This window comes from Aquila chrysaetos, chromosome 10 (genome assembly GCF_900496995.4).
Source record: "Aquila chrysaetos chrysaetos chromosome 10, bAquChr1.4, whole genome shotgun sequence".
In the NCBI taxonomy this organism is placed as follows: Eukaryota; Metazoa; Chordata; class Aves; order Accipitriformes; family Accipitridae; genus Aquila; species Aquila chrysaetos.
In genome coordinates this window covers 43,030,325-43,045,778 of record NC_044013.1, presented here as the reverse complement: position 1 = coordinate 43,045,778, position 15,454 = coordinate 43,030,325, and the positions used below count along the sequence as shown (strand labels likewise).

Below are 15,454 nucleotides of genomic sequence, written 5' to 3'. Positions count from 1 at the left end.
GCAGATGGGTTATAACCAATTTGAGTTTAATGATGGCAGTAGAGCAGCTCTAACATTTCACTGTGGGCCGTTATTAAAAGAAGTGCTTGTTGCACCTAAAGTGCTGAAAGTTGCTGGGAAGCTGTGGTTTCCGCTGGGGAGGTAGAGGGAGGCACCTCCGTGCTGTCTCCCACCTCCCCTGACGGGATGTCCTGCAGAAACGTTTCCACTAGGGCTATCTCTGGAGCTCATGCCTATTCATTTAGTCAATTTATTTACATTCATTAAACTATTTATTTTGTTTAATTTATTATTCAGCTGAAATTTAATTTGCATTTGCTATACTGACACCAGCCTTCACGTGTTAAAGCTAGCACATACCACACTGCTCTGAACTTGCTTTGGCTTGAGTTGAAGAAGTGCTGCTCAGCTGCGTGAGACGACCTGACCAGGTACTTCTCCAGGAGGAGATTTTGCCTCTTCCCAGAGGCCTCTTGATGCGGAGGAAGAGTTGAAGCTGTCAGTACATCTTAAACCCCTTCAAAAATCATCTGAAAAACGTGAGTTACCGATGCTGATGTGATCGAAAAGTTAGTGCTGGCTCCCAAGGCTGAAGGGTGCCTTGTCTCGGGGCTCCAAGGCCTGGCGGCTCCTGCAGCGAAGGAGCAGCCATGGGGGTTCTTAGGGCTCCTTCCTTTTTGGGGCAGGAGCTCAAACGAGGTGGAGTGGGAGAGACTTCTCTTCCGATTCCTCTTCTCTTTAAAAGGACAATGGAAGCTAGCCAGGGTTTTCTGTGGAGCGATTTTGGCCTGTTTTTCAGCCGGTTTCTGCCTTTCTCCTGGCAGGTGGCTTGCTGGCACGGGGGCTCTGGGGGCTGCTCCTGGCCTTCCCGGGGCCGCCTTTAGAGAAGGGATTGCCCTTCCTCTGTGTGTGTTGTGTTGGCCTTGAGCAAGTGATCATGTGAGCTGTGTGGTCTTGGCTTTGTTCTAGTTTTGAGATTTTTGTGCTAGGAACGCGGCACACAATATTTCTTCCGCTCAGTGCAGAGCTGTGCCCCTTCCCATCCACGAAGCCGTGTCGAGCGCCCGGGAGACTCGCCGAGGGAGCCTGTGCCAAGACTTGGGCTGCCCGGGAGCAGGGGGGGTTGTCAGGTTTGCTAACCAGACACGAAGGCTTTTCCGGGCAGGTCCAAGGCTGGTCGGTTCAGGCCGCAGCTCTTGCACATCCCATTGTGCGTTTTAAAGATCTGGCTCTTTGCGTGCGTCCCAGGAAACCGGGACCGCTGAAGGCACCCCGGCAGCTGAATGCTGAGCAGCGCGTGTGCCAGCACGGGGTGCGTGCCGGCGCGCGGAGGGGCCGTGATGCCTGGCCGATGCCGCCGGGGGAAGGCGAGGAGCAGGCGGCTGCGGCGTGGCCTCGCGGGAGGCATGCTGCGGCCTGCTCGGCTGCAGCCTCCCCGGGGTGCCTGGTGCTTGCAGAAATCTCCAGCTCCGTAATCCCTGCTTTCAGTTGCCGGGATTTCTTAAATTAGCATGGAGAGAGGAGCGGTGTTAGGGGGTTGTGCGTGTGGTTTTGTGGTTTGTTTGTGTTTGATACGGCAGAGCAGGGCGAGAGGACAGAAGATTCGTCTGGAAACTACTTACTGGTTCGCTGCCTGGCTGTTTTGTGCTCGCCTGCTTAGTATGGATGGCTGTGCCTGGGCCCAGGCGTGCCATAGTAACTGCCCTCGCCTTGTAATTCAATGCATCTCACTTGCTTACAGGTTTGGCAGTGCTGAAGCGCTCTAGCACTCGTCCCATGCTGCACTGGTGCAGCACTCGAGATTGGGCTATTTATAACCGCCTCTGGGCCGGGGCAGTCGGGCTGGCATCCCTCCGCGAGCGCGCCTGAGGAACCTCTTCGATACTCGTCCGGCTTTCTTCTGGCGCGGCGGGGAGAGGAGAGCTTCAGCCGCTGGGAGCTACTTTTGGGCTTCATGGATATCGTGACGGTGTGAGCCTGGCGGTCGGGGAGAGGGGCGAAGGTGCGCGGTGGGTGAAGGTCACTGGGCGGCACTTTGGGAGAAGCGCTGTGAGCCCAGCATCCGATTCTGGCGAGCGCGCGGGACGTGAGCTCAGGGTGCGCAGGACACCGTGCGGAGTCAGCTGCCGGTCCTCTGCCTCCCGCCACCCTGGGGCCAAGTAGGAATTTTCTGTGAAGAAGGCGGCTGACTGCGTGAGAAGGCGAGCAGGTCCGGGCTGCGGAGGGCGAGGGCTGCCGCGTGGGAGTTTGCCTTGTGGGGACTTCAGTATATGTGTGCAAACAGGAGATTTGCAAACAAAACTAACTTTTCTAATCCGGTGTTGTATGAGCCGGGCTGCTTGTGATCATGGGGAACAGCCTTTTTGCAAACTGCTGCAGGCATGTCACTGATCTAATCTTCCAGACGCGCAGCTTTAACTCGCCTGATGAGAGGTCACCCCTCTTACCAAAGCCTCCCACAAGCTGTGCCGTCTGCCCAGAGGTGCCAGAAGCTGCCCAGTGTGCTGGGCCGTATCCAGACATCATCCCCAGCAAGGCGGTGACTGGAAGCCTGCAGAAATGCACCGAATACATCCAAGACCTATCCAAGGCCAACGGCGAAGAAGGAACGGTGGCGGTCTGTGATAAGAGCTGTTTGAGACCCAGCGTTGGCGCTGCCGGCCCGCTCCGGCAGGCAGAGGCATCCCGTGCGGTGGCTGTCCTTCCAGCCGACCTTGGGGAAGGGCCGGCAGGGCTGGTCAATCACGCTCAGTTGCTTGAGGCCTGCCAGAGCTGCGTGAAACTTGAGGACAGCGGCTTAGCCGATAGATCCTGCTGCCGGGAGGAGCACGTGGCAGCAGCTGACAGTGGGGATGTGGCCCCTGGAGCATGTCCTGCCAGCCAGGGCCACGACGAGGTACGTTTAGGCTCAGCCTTAGTGGGTCTGGACGGCATGCCAAAACGCAGAGGTACTGCACCCTCCCCGGGGAGCCCTGGGACACCTTCCTCTGCTCTACCAGCAAGCGTGGAGAAAACCCCGACGGCCCAAAGGACAGTTGTGCCGCCCATCCCCCCTGGTGAGGTGTCATCTAAGGCTTGGGGCACAAGTACTGGTTTTGTAATGACGGACCCCACTGCCTGCCCCAGCAGCAGGTCAAGCTGTGATCCTGACTCTCAGACGCAGGCACTGCCCTCAAAGCAGCAGCAGCAGAAGAAGAAGAGGAAGAAAAAGAAACTCACGCTTCTAGGTGCTCAGCGACGTTGCACTCTGTTGTGCTTCGTGTAGCCAAAATGCTGTATGCCCGTAACGAGGGTGGGTGGCTGCGTGTGCCTGTGGGATGGGGCTGAACAAAGGAGAAGGGGAGGTGAGGAAGGAAAAGGAGGAAGGTGGTGAGATAGCACACCCAAGGTGTGTACCACAGAGTGACCTGTCTGTGCCGTGTCCATGTTAGCAAAACAAACATAAGGGGGGTTTTGCTTATTTTTTTTCTTAATTCATAAGGTTGATCCTTCCCTTGTTTGTGACTGCAAACATGGCCCTTGTAAAGGATGGGAGTGGCGAGGGACCAGAGCAGTGTTTGCTTGGAGCCTTCAGCCACGCGTGGTTGGGAGGAGACACCCGACTTTCAGGGATGGAGCAGCTCTGTGGCTGCCCTGAGCGCAGGGACAGGATGTTCCTTCTCCTTTGCCCAGTGCATCTTTCCAGCGCTGTGGGGACAGTGGGGCTCCAGCCAGTTGCTGCAGCATGGGAGGAGAGCAGCCACCCATTTGCGGGGCGGCTGCTCGGCCGCATCTCGCTTTCTTCCTCTCCCACTTCTCCATGAACTGGCATAGCACGGCTGGAGTCCATGCCAGTCCCTCCAATGTGGCACCAAATGATAACTCAGAGTGGCTTTTGTCCTCGCCAGGACTTCTAGGATATGAGAAACTCAGATGATTTTTTTTTTTTTTTTAAGTCTCATGGTCAAATTTTGCCTTTCTATCACTGTATTTTGTTTTTATTCAGTCTCTGTGCAGTGGCTGAATTTTGGTCTCAGATGCTGTCTTTTGGTGCACCTGCTGGCATGAGGGGGATGTGTAGGGTGACTGATCTGAGCTGGTTGCTTGGTTTCTGGTTTAGCACCTTGCTTGCTGTTTGTGTGCCCATCAGTGTGCCAGTGGCGGGTGTTCAGGCTGCAGGCACAGCTGGTTGGGAGACCGTGCAGAAACTGCCTTATGCTGCTCAGAATTTGAAATACCTTTGAGGAGAGAAAGGCAGAATTTGGGCCCTCAGAATGACACTGGAGCCAGTAGGAAGAAATGCGCTCCTAAACTCAGTGATGGAGAAGGTAGGGGTTTAATTTTCAGTTCTGTGCCTCTAATAATTCTCCGCTGTTACTCAATGTAGGGAAGGAAACTCCTCATCTACAGAGCAGTCCCTCCAGACCAGGCTAACTCACAGCAACATAATGTTGCTGTCTTTTTGACCTGATAATCCAAGAAAAGGATTAGTGACTGACGTTGGTTTAGAACATTTGTTTGAACGTTAGTTATTAACTAACACTTCCCATGATCTATGCTGTCTATCAGTGTACACAGCCAGCAATATTCGGGTTCGGGTGTACACCCTCTTTCATGCCAGGATTCTGACCGGTCGGGTTTGCGAGGTGCCCACCACCTCTGCAGCCTCGCTGTAAATAGGAAGCATGATTAAAACAGGGCATGTCACCTTGGTGTCTGTACTCGTTGTCCAGGTGCAAAGATGAAACTTAATCCTTATACTGATCCTCTCTACCAGGTGCAAGCCACAGTCAGGCAGTCAATTGCTCCCGGTGAGGTGGTGCCTGTGCCGCCGCCTCCCCCTTCAGTGTTTTGCTTTGCCCATTCTCCTGATGCTTTAGTCTTGCGTGCGCTCGAGGTTTGTTCACGCTGTGCTCCGAGTAGCAATGAGAACATCGTGTTACAGCTCGGCTGCCAGCCAGCACAAGCCAGAGCTTAGCAGCGTCAGCCGCGCCTGCGGGTACAACCCAAGGGCCGAAAGGAGGAGGGTCCTTGCTGGGATGCTGGCGCATCCCTCGGAATGACAGGGGAGACTGGAGGTCACAGCCTTTGGTCGAGACCACAAAACCGCGTCTGGAGGCCAGCACGTACCGGGAGGGATCTCCAGCTCCGTCTCCAGCAGCGTGGGAGGAGCGGCCGGGTAGTGCCCCCGGAGCGGGTGAGACCACTTCCCTGTGACTCAGCCGCCTTCCACGAAACCGTCCCGGGTGCATCGCTCGGCACTTTATCCTGTGGGCAAGAGCTTGCAACTAAATGCAGCCACTGGCCTGCTTGGGGCTTAAACTGAGAGTGAGTAACAGGAGAGAGGTCTCTGCAGGTGTCTTCAGGTGTCCCTGTTGCTCTTCCTGCCATCCCGAGTATGCTGAAATCAAGTGCCAGATGCTTTTGCCTCGCTTTCCCTGGTGATGCTGCTGAGGCCACGGCACAGCCAGTCTGCAGCAGGCGGTAAGATCTGGTGACCCACTTTAAGGCAGGCGGGTGAAGCTCTGCTTCCCCGCAGGGAGAGCACACGCGGTGAGTCAGCACCCAGCAGGCAACACGTCCTCCAGGCAAGCTTGCCTGTGCTGCTGTCAGCTGGGGTTGAAACAAAACATGCTGTTTTTGTCAAAACATACCTGTTCTGTAAAAACCCCACTGGAAAGCCTTCCCTGGCCTTAAATCAGAGAGTTAACCTGCTGGACAGCTGGTCTTTCTCAGTCCAGGCTTAACTTTTGTTTCTAAACTTAAGATGGTGGTGGCTGGAGCTGGATCTTCTGGCATAAGGAGACATGAAGGTGTTGCCTCTACATGTCTCTTCTGTCACTAAGTGCGGAGCTGCACCAGCCTCATCTTCCCTCAGGTAGGGAAAGAGGGATGGAACATGCGAATATGTTGTATTTCTGCAGACAAGAAACAGTCTTCCGATTTCTGAAACATCGGTAGTTTGGGGGTCTGATACCACTGAGTAGTGAAAAGCAAAGGTGTGGTCCTGGTTGGTAACTTTTCCTTGCTGCATGCAGGCTTTCCCTGTCTTGCTTTGCTTTGCAGCTGGAGGTGTTTGCTGTGCTTGAGACCAGTGTGTGCAGGGGTTGCTCAGCTGTCATGTGAAGCCTGTCTCCTCCTGGTTTGGTTAGTCCCTATGCACTGCTTTCCTCCTCCCCACTTAGAGCTTCAAGCTGGCTAGTTAATTTCTGCTTGCTGTGGAGGCATCTTCTCTGCTGGATCTTGCTTAGAAAAAAGATGTAAAACAAAATCACATTTACTCAGAGATTACAGTGTCCCTTTTGGGAATATTCTGCCAACTGTTGTGGCACAGAAGTAGCTTCAGTGCCCACCTTGCTAATGCTGATGAGTCGGTTGGTTGGAAAGCATCCTTGGTCAAGCCTTGAACATGACTACCAGGCACAGGAGTGTGCCTGGAGCATGGCACAGGGCAGACTGCGGGAGCGTCAGGACAGCCGACGCAGCTGGGAACGAGAGGAGGGAGACAGGAGCTGGTACATCCCACGGGCTGTGCCTTTCACACCTCAGTTGCCAGCAAAAGTCCACTGTTTGTAAGCAGTGCCTTGAGCTTGTCATCTGTGACGCTGTTGGAAAAGGTCCTTGGTCGTGGACAGGTGGAGACTGGGGGTCTCAGCGTTGGGCAGCACCGCTGCAGCTGTGTCTGGATGTTGCCCTTGGTGTCTTGCTGCCACAGCGGTTGAAAATGGACTGCTGGGTCTTTGGTCAGTGCTGCAGCCTTCCTCATAGCCAAATTCTGCCTCCCATTTCTGGCTGCTACATCAGGAGCAAAAATTCAGTGATCCTGCCCTGCTTGGGTGGGCAGAGGCTGGACCAAGCCTGGCTTGGGAGCCTGGCAGGTCGTGCGGTCTGTGGTACTAGTAGCCCCAGGTGTAGCTTTTCTGCGATTAGCTTTTCTGCTCTCCCTCCTTGTCCCCGCGTGTTCAGGCAGTCCAGAAGGAGTACGGCTGTGCTGGTTGTAGGGTGTGACAAGGGGTTCTCCCCAGCCTTCTGGGCATGGTGTGGTTTTTCTGAAACCACGTCTCTTGGGGCACTCTTGTGTGAAGCTTTTCTTCCTCCTTTCTAGCATGACTGCAGCTTGCTAGAGCCAGAGCCAGACCTCTTGTCTGGCTTGTCCATGGTTTCATCTGTCAAAGAAATGAACAGCTTGCTTAGGGACATACGCAAAGTGACAGGGAACACAAGCAGCAGCTGCTGAGATGCTGAAGGCAGCAGAGGCTGCTTAAGGTAGCCCTGTTACCTGCTGCCTTTTGGAACAGGTGTGCTTTCCTTGTGTTTCGTGCTCTCTTTCACCATGTCCTAATTCAGCCTTGACAGTCGTCTCTGAGGCAGGTTTGCTGTTGGCAGTTGTAGACCGGAGTAGGAGTGTGACCTTCCAGGGACGCTTCAGCAGGGCTTGTCGCTGCAGCCTCATGTTGAGCTCCAGAGGCATGCAAGGGGATATAGCATTTCAACCCTTTTTCTTATACATGGTGAAGGCTGGATGACTTTTCTGGGCTGCCAGAGCAGTTGGGGCTGATAGGCGAGAACTAGCTGTGATAGCTCTAGGTTTTCAAGCCACAGTGCCAGTCTGCATTTCAGAAGTGACAGAGGTTGAACTGCCATCTCCCCTGGAGCACAGCTGGGGCTGGGACTGATGCCTTGCTAGGAGGTGAGGAGGAGGAGGAAAGAGACCTGCCAGGTGGAGCTGGCTGGAGGACTGCAGCTTGGTGCTTAGCAGCCTCGGGGCGTTATCCTGGCTTTGAGCTGCCCAGACCCTGTGCAGCCTTTTGAAAAGGCTGTTCCCAGTGCCTGGGAAAGCCCCCAACCCGCTCTGTCTGCGCTGCCTGCGAGCGGGTGCCTGGGAGCACCAAACTGGAACCACCACGTGTGATTTTGGGGGTCCAGCAGCCCGATGTGCTGGCCATGCACGGCCAGGATGGCACAGCCATGCTGCAAACGCACCCTGTGGGGTACGACACCTACTCCCTTCCAGCGTTCGCTGCCTGGGGTAGGTGGATCAGAGTGGTACCCTGCTCCCAGGCTGGGGACAAGGGAATCTCTTCCCTCTCTCAACAGCTGTCATCATCAGCTCTTTCCATGACTCCAGCTTACCCTGGCAGCAGCTCAGTCCAACAACGCAGCGTATCCTCTTTAGCGTGGTCCCCAGCCTGGTTTGGTGGGTGTAGGCTTCCTAGATCTTATCAGCTCTCTGATCCTATCCACCTTATTGGAAAAGAAAACAAACCATTGTGGGAGCAGCGAAGTAGGTGCATAGAGCTCCCCTGTCCCTGTGACGCATCTGTCTAAATGAGCACTTAAAATGTCGTCACCTTTTTCTTGAATAAAATTGCTTAGGCAAAGCCTCACCCTGGCACCATGGGATCTCGGCAAAGTATTTTGGAAATGCAGAGGGTGGCCAGATGCAGGCAGGGGTGTGGGAGCTGTTTGTGTGCCTGTGGAGTAACCTGGCTGCCACGTGACACACGGCTTAGCAATGCAACTGCCGTCTCTTCCCCTCCCTTCTCTCCTGGCTGAACAGTAGCGTACCAGGAGGTATGTTAGGAGCTGTGTAACATGTTGGTGCAGAGGTTACAGCTGCCTCCGGGCTGCAAAGCACCAACACACCCATTTCTTTTAATTAAGAGGCTTCTTAAGACTAAGCTGAATGTGTTGTACACTGACCCATCCTTCCTGCTTTCCTTCCCTCCCCTCTCCGCACAGGGTTTGTGGAAGATGCAAACCCCGCAGGCGAGCAAGAGCATGTTAATTATGCTGTGAGGGGAAGGGAGGGAAGGGCCTGGCACACCTATGTCTAGTAAACACCAAGTGCAGAATAAAATTCTTGCTGCCTATTAACCCCTGGTTCGCTTCGATTGGCCAGAGGGCGGTGGTGTTGTCCAAACCAGTCTCTCTAGCCACTTGGAGAGGACCGTCTATTTGCTCATATCTTGTCTAAATCCCTCTCTTCTCTCCCAGAGCACCCATCTGGTGTGCCACTGATGAACGGCAGCGGCCCGCACGAGAGTCTCAAGGGCGAGAAGGACGCCAGGCAGAACGGCCATGAGGAGACTGACCCAGGAGAAGATGGGAACGACCAGGAGGTCATTGTCATTCAGGACACAGGATTTACCGTCAAGATCTGTGCACCAGGGATAGAGCCCTTTTCCCTGCAGGTACCTCCCTTGGCCAGCTGGGGAGGGGAGCAGAGCGGAGGTAGTGCTGGAGGAAGAGGCTCAAAGGGAATCCTTTGAGCCAGGACATACACAGCACTGTCCTTTCAGCCAGCCAGGGAAGGGGACAGGGGACTGTGCCCAGGGAGGCCCCTGTTAGACCCCGCGGTCTGGACAATACCTTCAGGCTGTTTGCAGCTCCCTGACTTGTCCAAACTCCAATGGGATTAAGTGGGGGAGGAGGGAGCAAAGCGTGGAGGGTGCAGGAGAGAAGCTGCCTGACCAGTGGCTTCTAGAGAAAAAGGAAGGAAGAGGAGATGTGAGCAACGTGCCTGCCTAGGCTTTGCAAGGACAAGGAAGGTGTTTTGCTCCAGGTGTGGAGCAAGGGGAGGGGGAATTAGCCAAGGTGTAGCTGCTTCTTGTCCATCACGGAGAGGCTCAGGCATGGAGCTGAGCACAGGGGAAATGGCCTTCCCACTTCTGGGCTGTTTTAAAGGAGGGATGTGAAAACATGATTTCTGGGTCTGACTCTCAGGAAGGGAAAATCCCTTGCTTGCCTAGCAGTTTTGGCATGATGCTCCTTCGGGCTAACCTGGGTTTGGTACAGCAACAGGCGCTAGTACAACTCGGGGAGCTCAAGCACCAACCTGAAGATCAAGGGAATGATGCAGTCTCCACTTCCCCTCTGCACGGAGAGCTCTGCGTGTGTCATGTGGACAATGATGTGCTGCCAGATCAGGACGGGCTTTGACATGCCTAGCTGATACTCTGATTTAGCTTGATACTTCACCAAACACCATTTGGATGAAGTATCTCTAATTTTGGGGAGAGGCATCTGGAGTCTAAACCCAGTGGGAAGTCTTATCTCCCTAAAACTAGCAGAGAATGCAGTGAAATTACATCCCCTGTGGAATGAGCTGTATCGCAGCCTAAATTTTTTTCTCCTTTAAATCCCCTTGGCTGTTAGTTTTAATAGGCTAATAATAGCAGGCGATGTTGTTTACAGCAGCTTATGTAAACTACCCTGAGTCCTCCTAGCTTGAGAGCAGTGTCAGTGGTGCTGGAGCCAGAGCAGGGAGGTAGGAGGGCAGCCCTGGTGCACAAGCCGAGGCAGTATCTTGTGTCACGGGAGCCGTTGCGCTTGAAAGTGGCATGCCCTGGAGGTGTGGCACTGGCATGGACATGCCACAGCACACTGTGGATACCACGGCAGATCGAGTGGAGGAAATGGTCTGTTTTCCGCATGCATCATTCAAAGCCTCACTGCAAATGTGCAGTGTGAATGTGTAAGGGAAGAGCCCCTGGTTTCCCCCACCACCTTCTATTCCTTCACTGCCCTCTCTGCCACCTCTGTCCCATGCCAAGTGCTTGGCACAGCACCAGGCTGTGACACCTCTGGGTGCCAAGCCCTGTGGGATGGAGCTGGGGTGGCTGACCCTGCCAGAGGTGGCAGTGCTCTCTCAGCAGGGACAGGAGTGTTCTTCCTGGGAGGGAGAGCTGGAGTGTGCCTTTCCAAGCCTGGAGAGGTACAAGAGGTGTTTGATTCTGCAGCAGATGGACAAAGTTTGGCAAGAGCGTGTGTGAGGACAGAATAACTCTCTGGGTTCTTCCCTTCTTAAGGTCTCTCCTCAAGAGATGGTGCAAGAGATCCACCAAGTTTTAATGGACCGTGAAGATACCTGCCATCGGACTTGCTTCTCTCTGCAGCTGGATGGCAATGTCCTCGATAACTTTGCTGAGCTGAAAACTATTGAAGGACTGCAGGAGGGCTCGCTGCTGAAAGTGGTGGAAGGCAAGTTCCTTCAGACTTCGGGAGGGAATGAGTGAGGGTTTTCATAGGGAATGGTTTTGGCCACGTGGCAGCCCTTTCCTCTGGTTCCTTTTTGAGACCTGTGTGCCAAAGGAGTGAGCAACTATGTAATTCCAGTTTCTTTCCTCCCTTTTTGTTCATCAGAGCCATATACAGTGCGAGAAGCGAGGATACACGTGCGTCACATTCGGGACCTTCTGAAGAGTCTTGACCCATCAGATGCTTTCAATGGTGTGGACTGTAATTCATTGTCCTTCCTGAGTGTCTTCACTGAAGGAGACTTGGGAGGTATGGGGCAAAAAAGCTTCTCTGATGTGGTCAGTGTTTTCATTCCCTTGACTCCTTGCTGTGTTAAAACACATCATAAGTCAGCTGTCCCACGTCATTCAGGAGTGCAGAGAAACACTCAGAGCACCTCTGCATTCCTCCTTGAATAATTACTGGAGGAGGGAATGCTACGTTTTTCAGCACTGACCTTCTATCTCTGTCCATTCTAGACAGTGGAAAACGGAAGAAGAAAGGTACTGAAATGGAACAAATTGACTGCACCCCTCCTGAACATATCCTGCCAGGTAGCAAAGAGAGACCCCTGTGTGCCCTTCAGCCCCAGAACAGAGACTGGAAGGTAGAGTTCTCCTGTGTCATTAAAACAGCTATTGGCACATTCCTTGCACAAACTGGCGTTCAGGGATTGAAAGATTGAAGTGGACTTTGGGATTTGCTCTGCTTGATGCTTAATGAGCGCTGGAATAGCACTGCTTAGCCAAAAGAATAAAGTCCAAGAGCTCATGTGCAAAACACTGGACACCGAGTCTGGACATCTGCAGAGTGTAAAATGGCCAGTCTTGTTGGGAGGGGTGGCAGGGAAGGGAGAACTGCATTTCTCTGCATAGTCCTGGAGACAGGATCTGCGGATCACTACAAATTACCCTTAGCTTTCCCATACCCTCCCACTTGGATTCTGGTTTAGAAGCTGCCATTTGAAAACCAGTACAGCAAGAAATCCATGCCTTGTGCAGCCCAAAGGCCCAGGGTGTCTGTTTTTACCGATGTCTTACGGTGTGAAAGGCAGCAAACTGAGGCAAATTAGTGGACTGCAAACGGCTCGAGGAAGGCTATGCTCTTGAGACCAGGGGGTTTTTTTGTAAGCTGTTTCTGGAACCAAATGAGGGCGGCAGGTGAAAGGAATCTGGCATGTACATTGAACGGCTGTGTAACTCAAGGGAATTAATACTTGCTGACAGGAGTTGCTTCTGTTGTGTTCTTCTGTAGCCTTTGCAGTGCCTAAAGGTATTGACGATGAGTGGCTGGAACCCTCCACCCGGTAACCGGAAAATGCATGGAGACCTCATGTATTTATATGTCATCACGGTGGAGGATCGGCATGTCAGTATCACTGCATCCACTCGAGGATTTTACTTGAATCAGTGAGTAACTAAGATTTCTCCTGTCCTGCCCTGCAGCAGGGAGCTCGCAATAGCCAACTGGAAAAGAACCCACAAACAAACAATTGTTGCTTTTTTTTGTGTGTGTATGGAAAATAGCCTATTTTAATTCACTGCTCACATGGGTTTGTAGGAGTTGCTATACTGGATTGGGCTGTTCAGTTATGCCTGGTACCTTTTCTCCACAGTGGATAAATGCCTGATGCTTTAGGGAAAGCTTAAACATCCCCTAATGTCATCAGCTAATTAGAGCGTTTTGAGTTGGGAAGGAATTCTTTCTTGACCATTGCAACTATCTCATTTTGCCCTAAAGCAAAAGCACGGCCTGTCAGAACTTCCTAAGCTGGGCACCGATTGGACTAGATTTTTTTTGGCTTTTCTTTGTGTGTTGGTTTTTGTTGTTTTTTTGGTTTCTTTTTTGTTTTTTTTTTTTTAAATAGTGGCTGTAAGAGACTGTTAAAGGGGCTGTGCTGTGCCTGTCAGAGTGGCTGTATTGAGGGAGGTGCAGGGTCCATCCAGCCCAGTAGCCTGTAACAGAGACCTGTTGAGTTGAGGGTGGACAGGAAAGAAGTTCAGAGCAACAAACCCTGCTGTACCTGAGCAACCATCAGCTTGGAAACATCTCTGGGTGGCCTTGATCCTGCAGTCCAGATAATTGCCTGGGCAACCATAACTGCATGTTTGAAATACAAGGTTATAATTCACAGAAGGAGAATGAAGCTGCCTGAAGAGAAGGAGGGCTTAAAATATAAAAGATAAAATTCAAGTGCGTTTCCACCTTCTGTCTCATTATGAAGTGGAAGTGCTCTGTGTTAAACTGGCTTCTGAAAGAAGTAATTTGTAGTTCATTGTTTTCCCCCAGATCTGTAAAAATAAGTGTTAAAAGTACTAAGTCTAAGGGTACACATCTGAGTGCAGGTCCCAGGAGACTTAAGTGGCACAGTGAACATGAAACAAGTTGCCTTTCTGAGTTTGGCAAAACGTGACCCTGAGGGGGAGGACCTGTTGGTGTGTTCCTGGCAGGTTTGGTGCTCAGCCTTCCAGCCAGGAGACAAGGTATCTTGAGAGGGCACCAACTGTTCAGTATAGTTGGTGCCATTACCGTTGTGTTCTTTGTTAAGCAAAGGCCCTTTTGGTGTGTTTGGGAAGCTCTGTGAAATCAGTCCTTCCCAGCTATAAAAATACAAGCCTTGCTTGAACCTGGTGGTGGCTGGAGAAGGTCTAAATTAAATTTGCTGTGCAATCCATCAGGGCCCAGGTACAGGGTTACTAGCTGTATCCCACGTGGAGAGACTGGAGAGGGCTCTTGCAGCCCATCTGCCCGTGTGCCACGTGGTCTCCATTTTGCAAGCAAGGGCACGTTGTGCAGGCGTTTCACACAATGCATATATGGAAAGCTCTCATTCATGTACCATGTTCCTAGGGTATGGGAAGTCTCAGGCATGACAACGGCTTGTGACTTCGTTTCTTTTTTCTCTTGCAGGTCTACTGCATACAACTTCAATCCCAAACCTGCAAACCCCAGTTTTCTCAGTCATTCCTTGGTGGAACTACTTAACCAGATCAGCCCTACCTTCAAAAAAAACTTTTCTGCTCTGCAGAAGAAACGGTAGCAGCACTTTTTCCTCTCTTGTTGCCTTGAGTAGTCTGTTGTAACGTTGCTTGGTGAGGCTCAGCTATGTGGCTGGTTCTGTGGGAACTGGATGCCACTGATATAGTAAGGATTGCAATGCCTGCTTTCTCTGAGCTCACATAGTGGTGGAGTGGTTGGGACATGCAAGTCTATGCAGCAAGGACCACAAAATGCCTGACTAAAGGTCATGGCAGCACCCTGATGTAACTGGCTTTCCCTTGCTCGAAACATGGAGCTGTCAGAGCTGATGTGACTTGTCTGCTGTTGTTCAGCATGACAGTAACAGAGGCCAGTGGAAGCCCAGAGTCCTGATCCTTATCCACTGGATGGTTTCTCTTGGCTGTAACTCCCAGATGACTCTTGCTTACAGCATGTAGATTTATGGATTTTAGTTCTGCCTAAAGCAAAGGGTGGGGGGATGACAGCTTTCTGTTGCCATGGGAGTATCAGTTGTGGGGTTTACCTGGAATTCAACACGCTCTGTCCCTATGTCGTGGTTTAACCCCAGCCAGCAACTAAGCACCACGGAGCCGCTCACTTACCACCCCCCCCACCCCCACCCCCCCCAGTGGGATGGGGGAGAAAATCGGAAAAAAGAAGCAAAACCCACGGGTTGAGATAAGAACAGTTTAATAGAACAGAAAAGAAGAAACTAATAATGATAATGATAACACTAATAAAATGACAACAGCAATAATGAAAGGATTGGAATGTACAAATGATGCGCAGTGCAATTGCTCACCACCCGCCGACCGGCACCCCGCTAGTCCCCGAGCGGTGATTCCCCGCCCCCACTTCCCAGTTCCTATACTAGATGGGGCGTCCCATGGTATGGAATACCCCGTTGGCCAGTTTGGGTCAGCTGCCCTGGCTGTGTCCTGTGCCAACTTCTTGTGCCCCTCCAGCTTTCTCGCTGGCTGGGCATGAGAAGCTGAAAAATCCTTGACGTTAGTCTAAACACTGCTAGCAACAACTGAAAACATCAGTGTTTGTTATCAACATTCTTCACACACTGAACTCAAACATAGCACCATACCAGCTACTAGGAAGACAGTTAACTCTATCCCAGCTGAAACTAGGACACCCTGCTGAGAACCTGAACACATAGGACAATTTGCACAGTTGGAGAGTGTCATGGTTTAACCCCAGCCAGCAACTAAGCAGTATGCAGCTGCTCACTCACACCCCGCTCCACTTCCCCCCCTCCTCCGCCCCGCAGTGGGATGGGGGAGAGAATCAGAAGGCAAAAAGTAAAACTGGTGGGTTCAGATAAGAAAAGTTTAATAGAACAGAAAGGAAGAAATTGATAATAAGAATTAAAAAATGACAATACTGATAAAAGGATTGGAATATACAAAACAAGTGATGCACAATGCAATTACTCACCACTTGTCAA

The 15,454-nt window shown here is 52.1% G+C and overlaps 1 protein-coding gene across 3 annotated transcripts in view; it reads left to right on the top strand.

Annotated features, from left to right (window-relative positions):
- The window catches only part of CLUH (clustered mitochondria homolog), a 43,115-nt gene that overhangs the window by 5,766 nt on the left and 21,895 nt on the right, over window positions 1-15,454 (top strand). For 2 of the 3 annotated variants that reach the window (XR_003925346.2, XM_030027810.2), the window contains exons 1-7: window positions 2,045-3,227; window positions 8,977-9,173; window positions 10,791-10,962; window positions 11,125-11,268; window positions 11,478-11,605; window positions 12,253-12,407; window positions 13,909-14,034. Coding sequence is in view for 2 of the 3 variants with exons in the window: in XM_030027810.2 (XP_029883670.1) it covers window positions 2,348-3,227; window positions 8,977-9,173; window positions 10,791-10,962; window positions 11,125-11,268; window positions 11,478-11,605; window positions 12,253-12,407; window positions 13,909-14,034 (1,802 nt within the window). In the remaining variant the exon portion in view is untranslated. Of the gene's footprint in view, window positions 1-2,044; window positions 3,228-8,976; window positions 9,174-10,790; window positions 10,963-11,124; window positions 11,269-11,477; window positions 11,606-12,252; window positions 12,408-13,908; window positions 14,035-15,454 lie in introns of those variants that run through there. The other variant, XM_030027811.2, reaches the window with a different exon arrangement.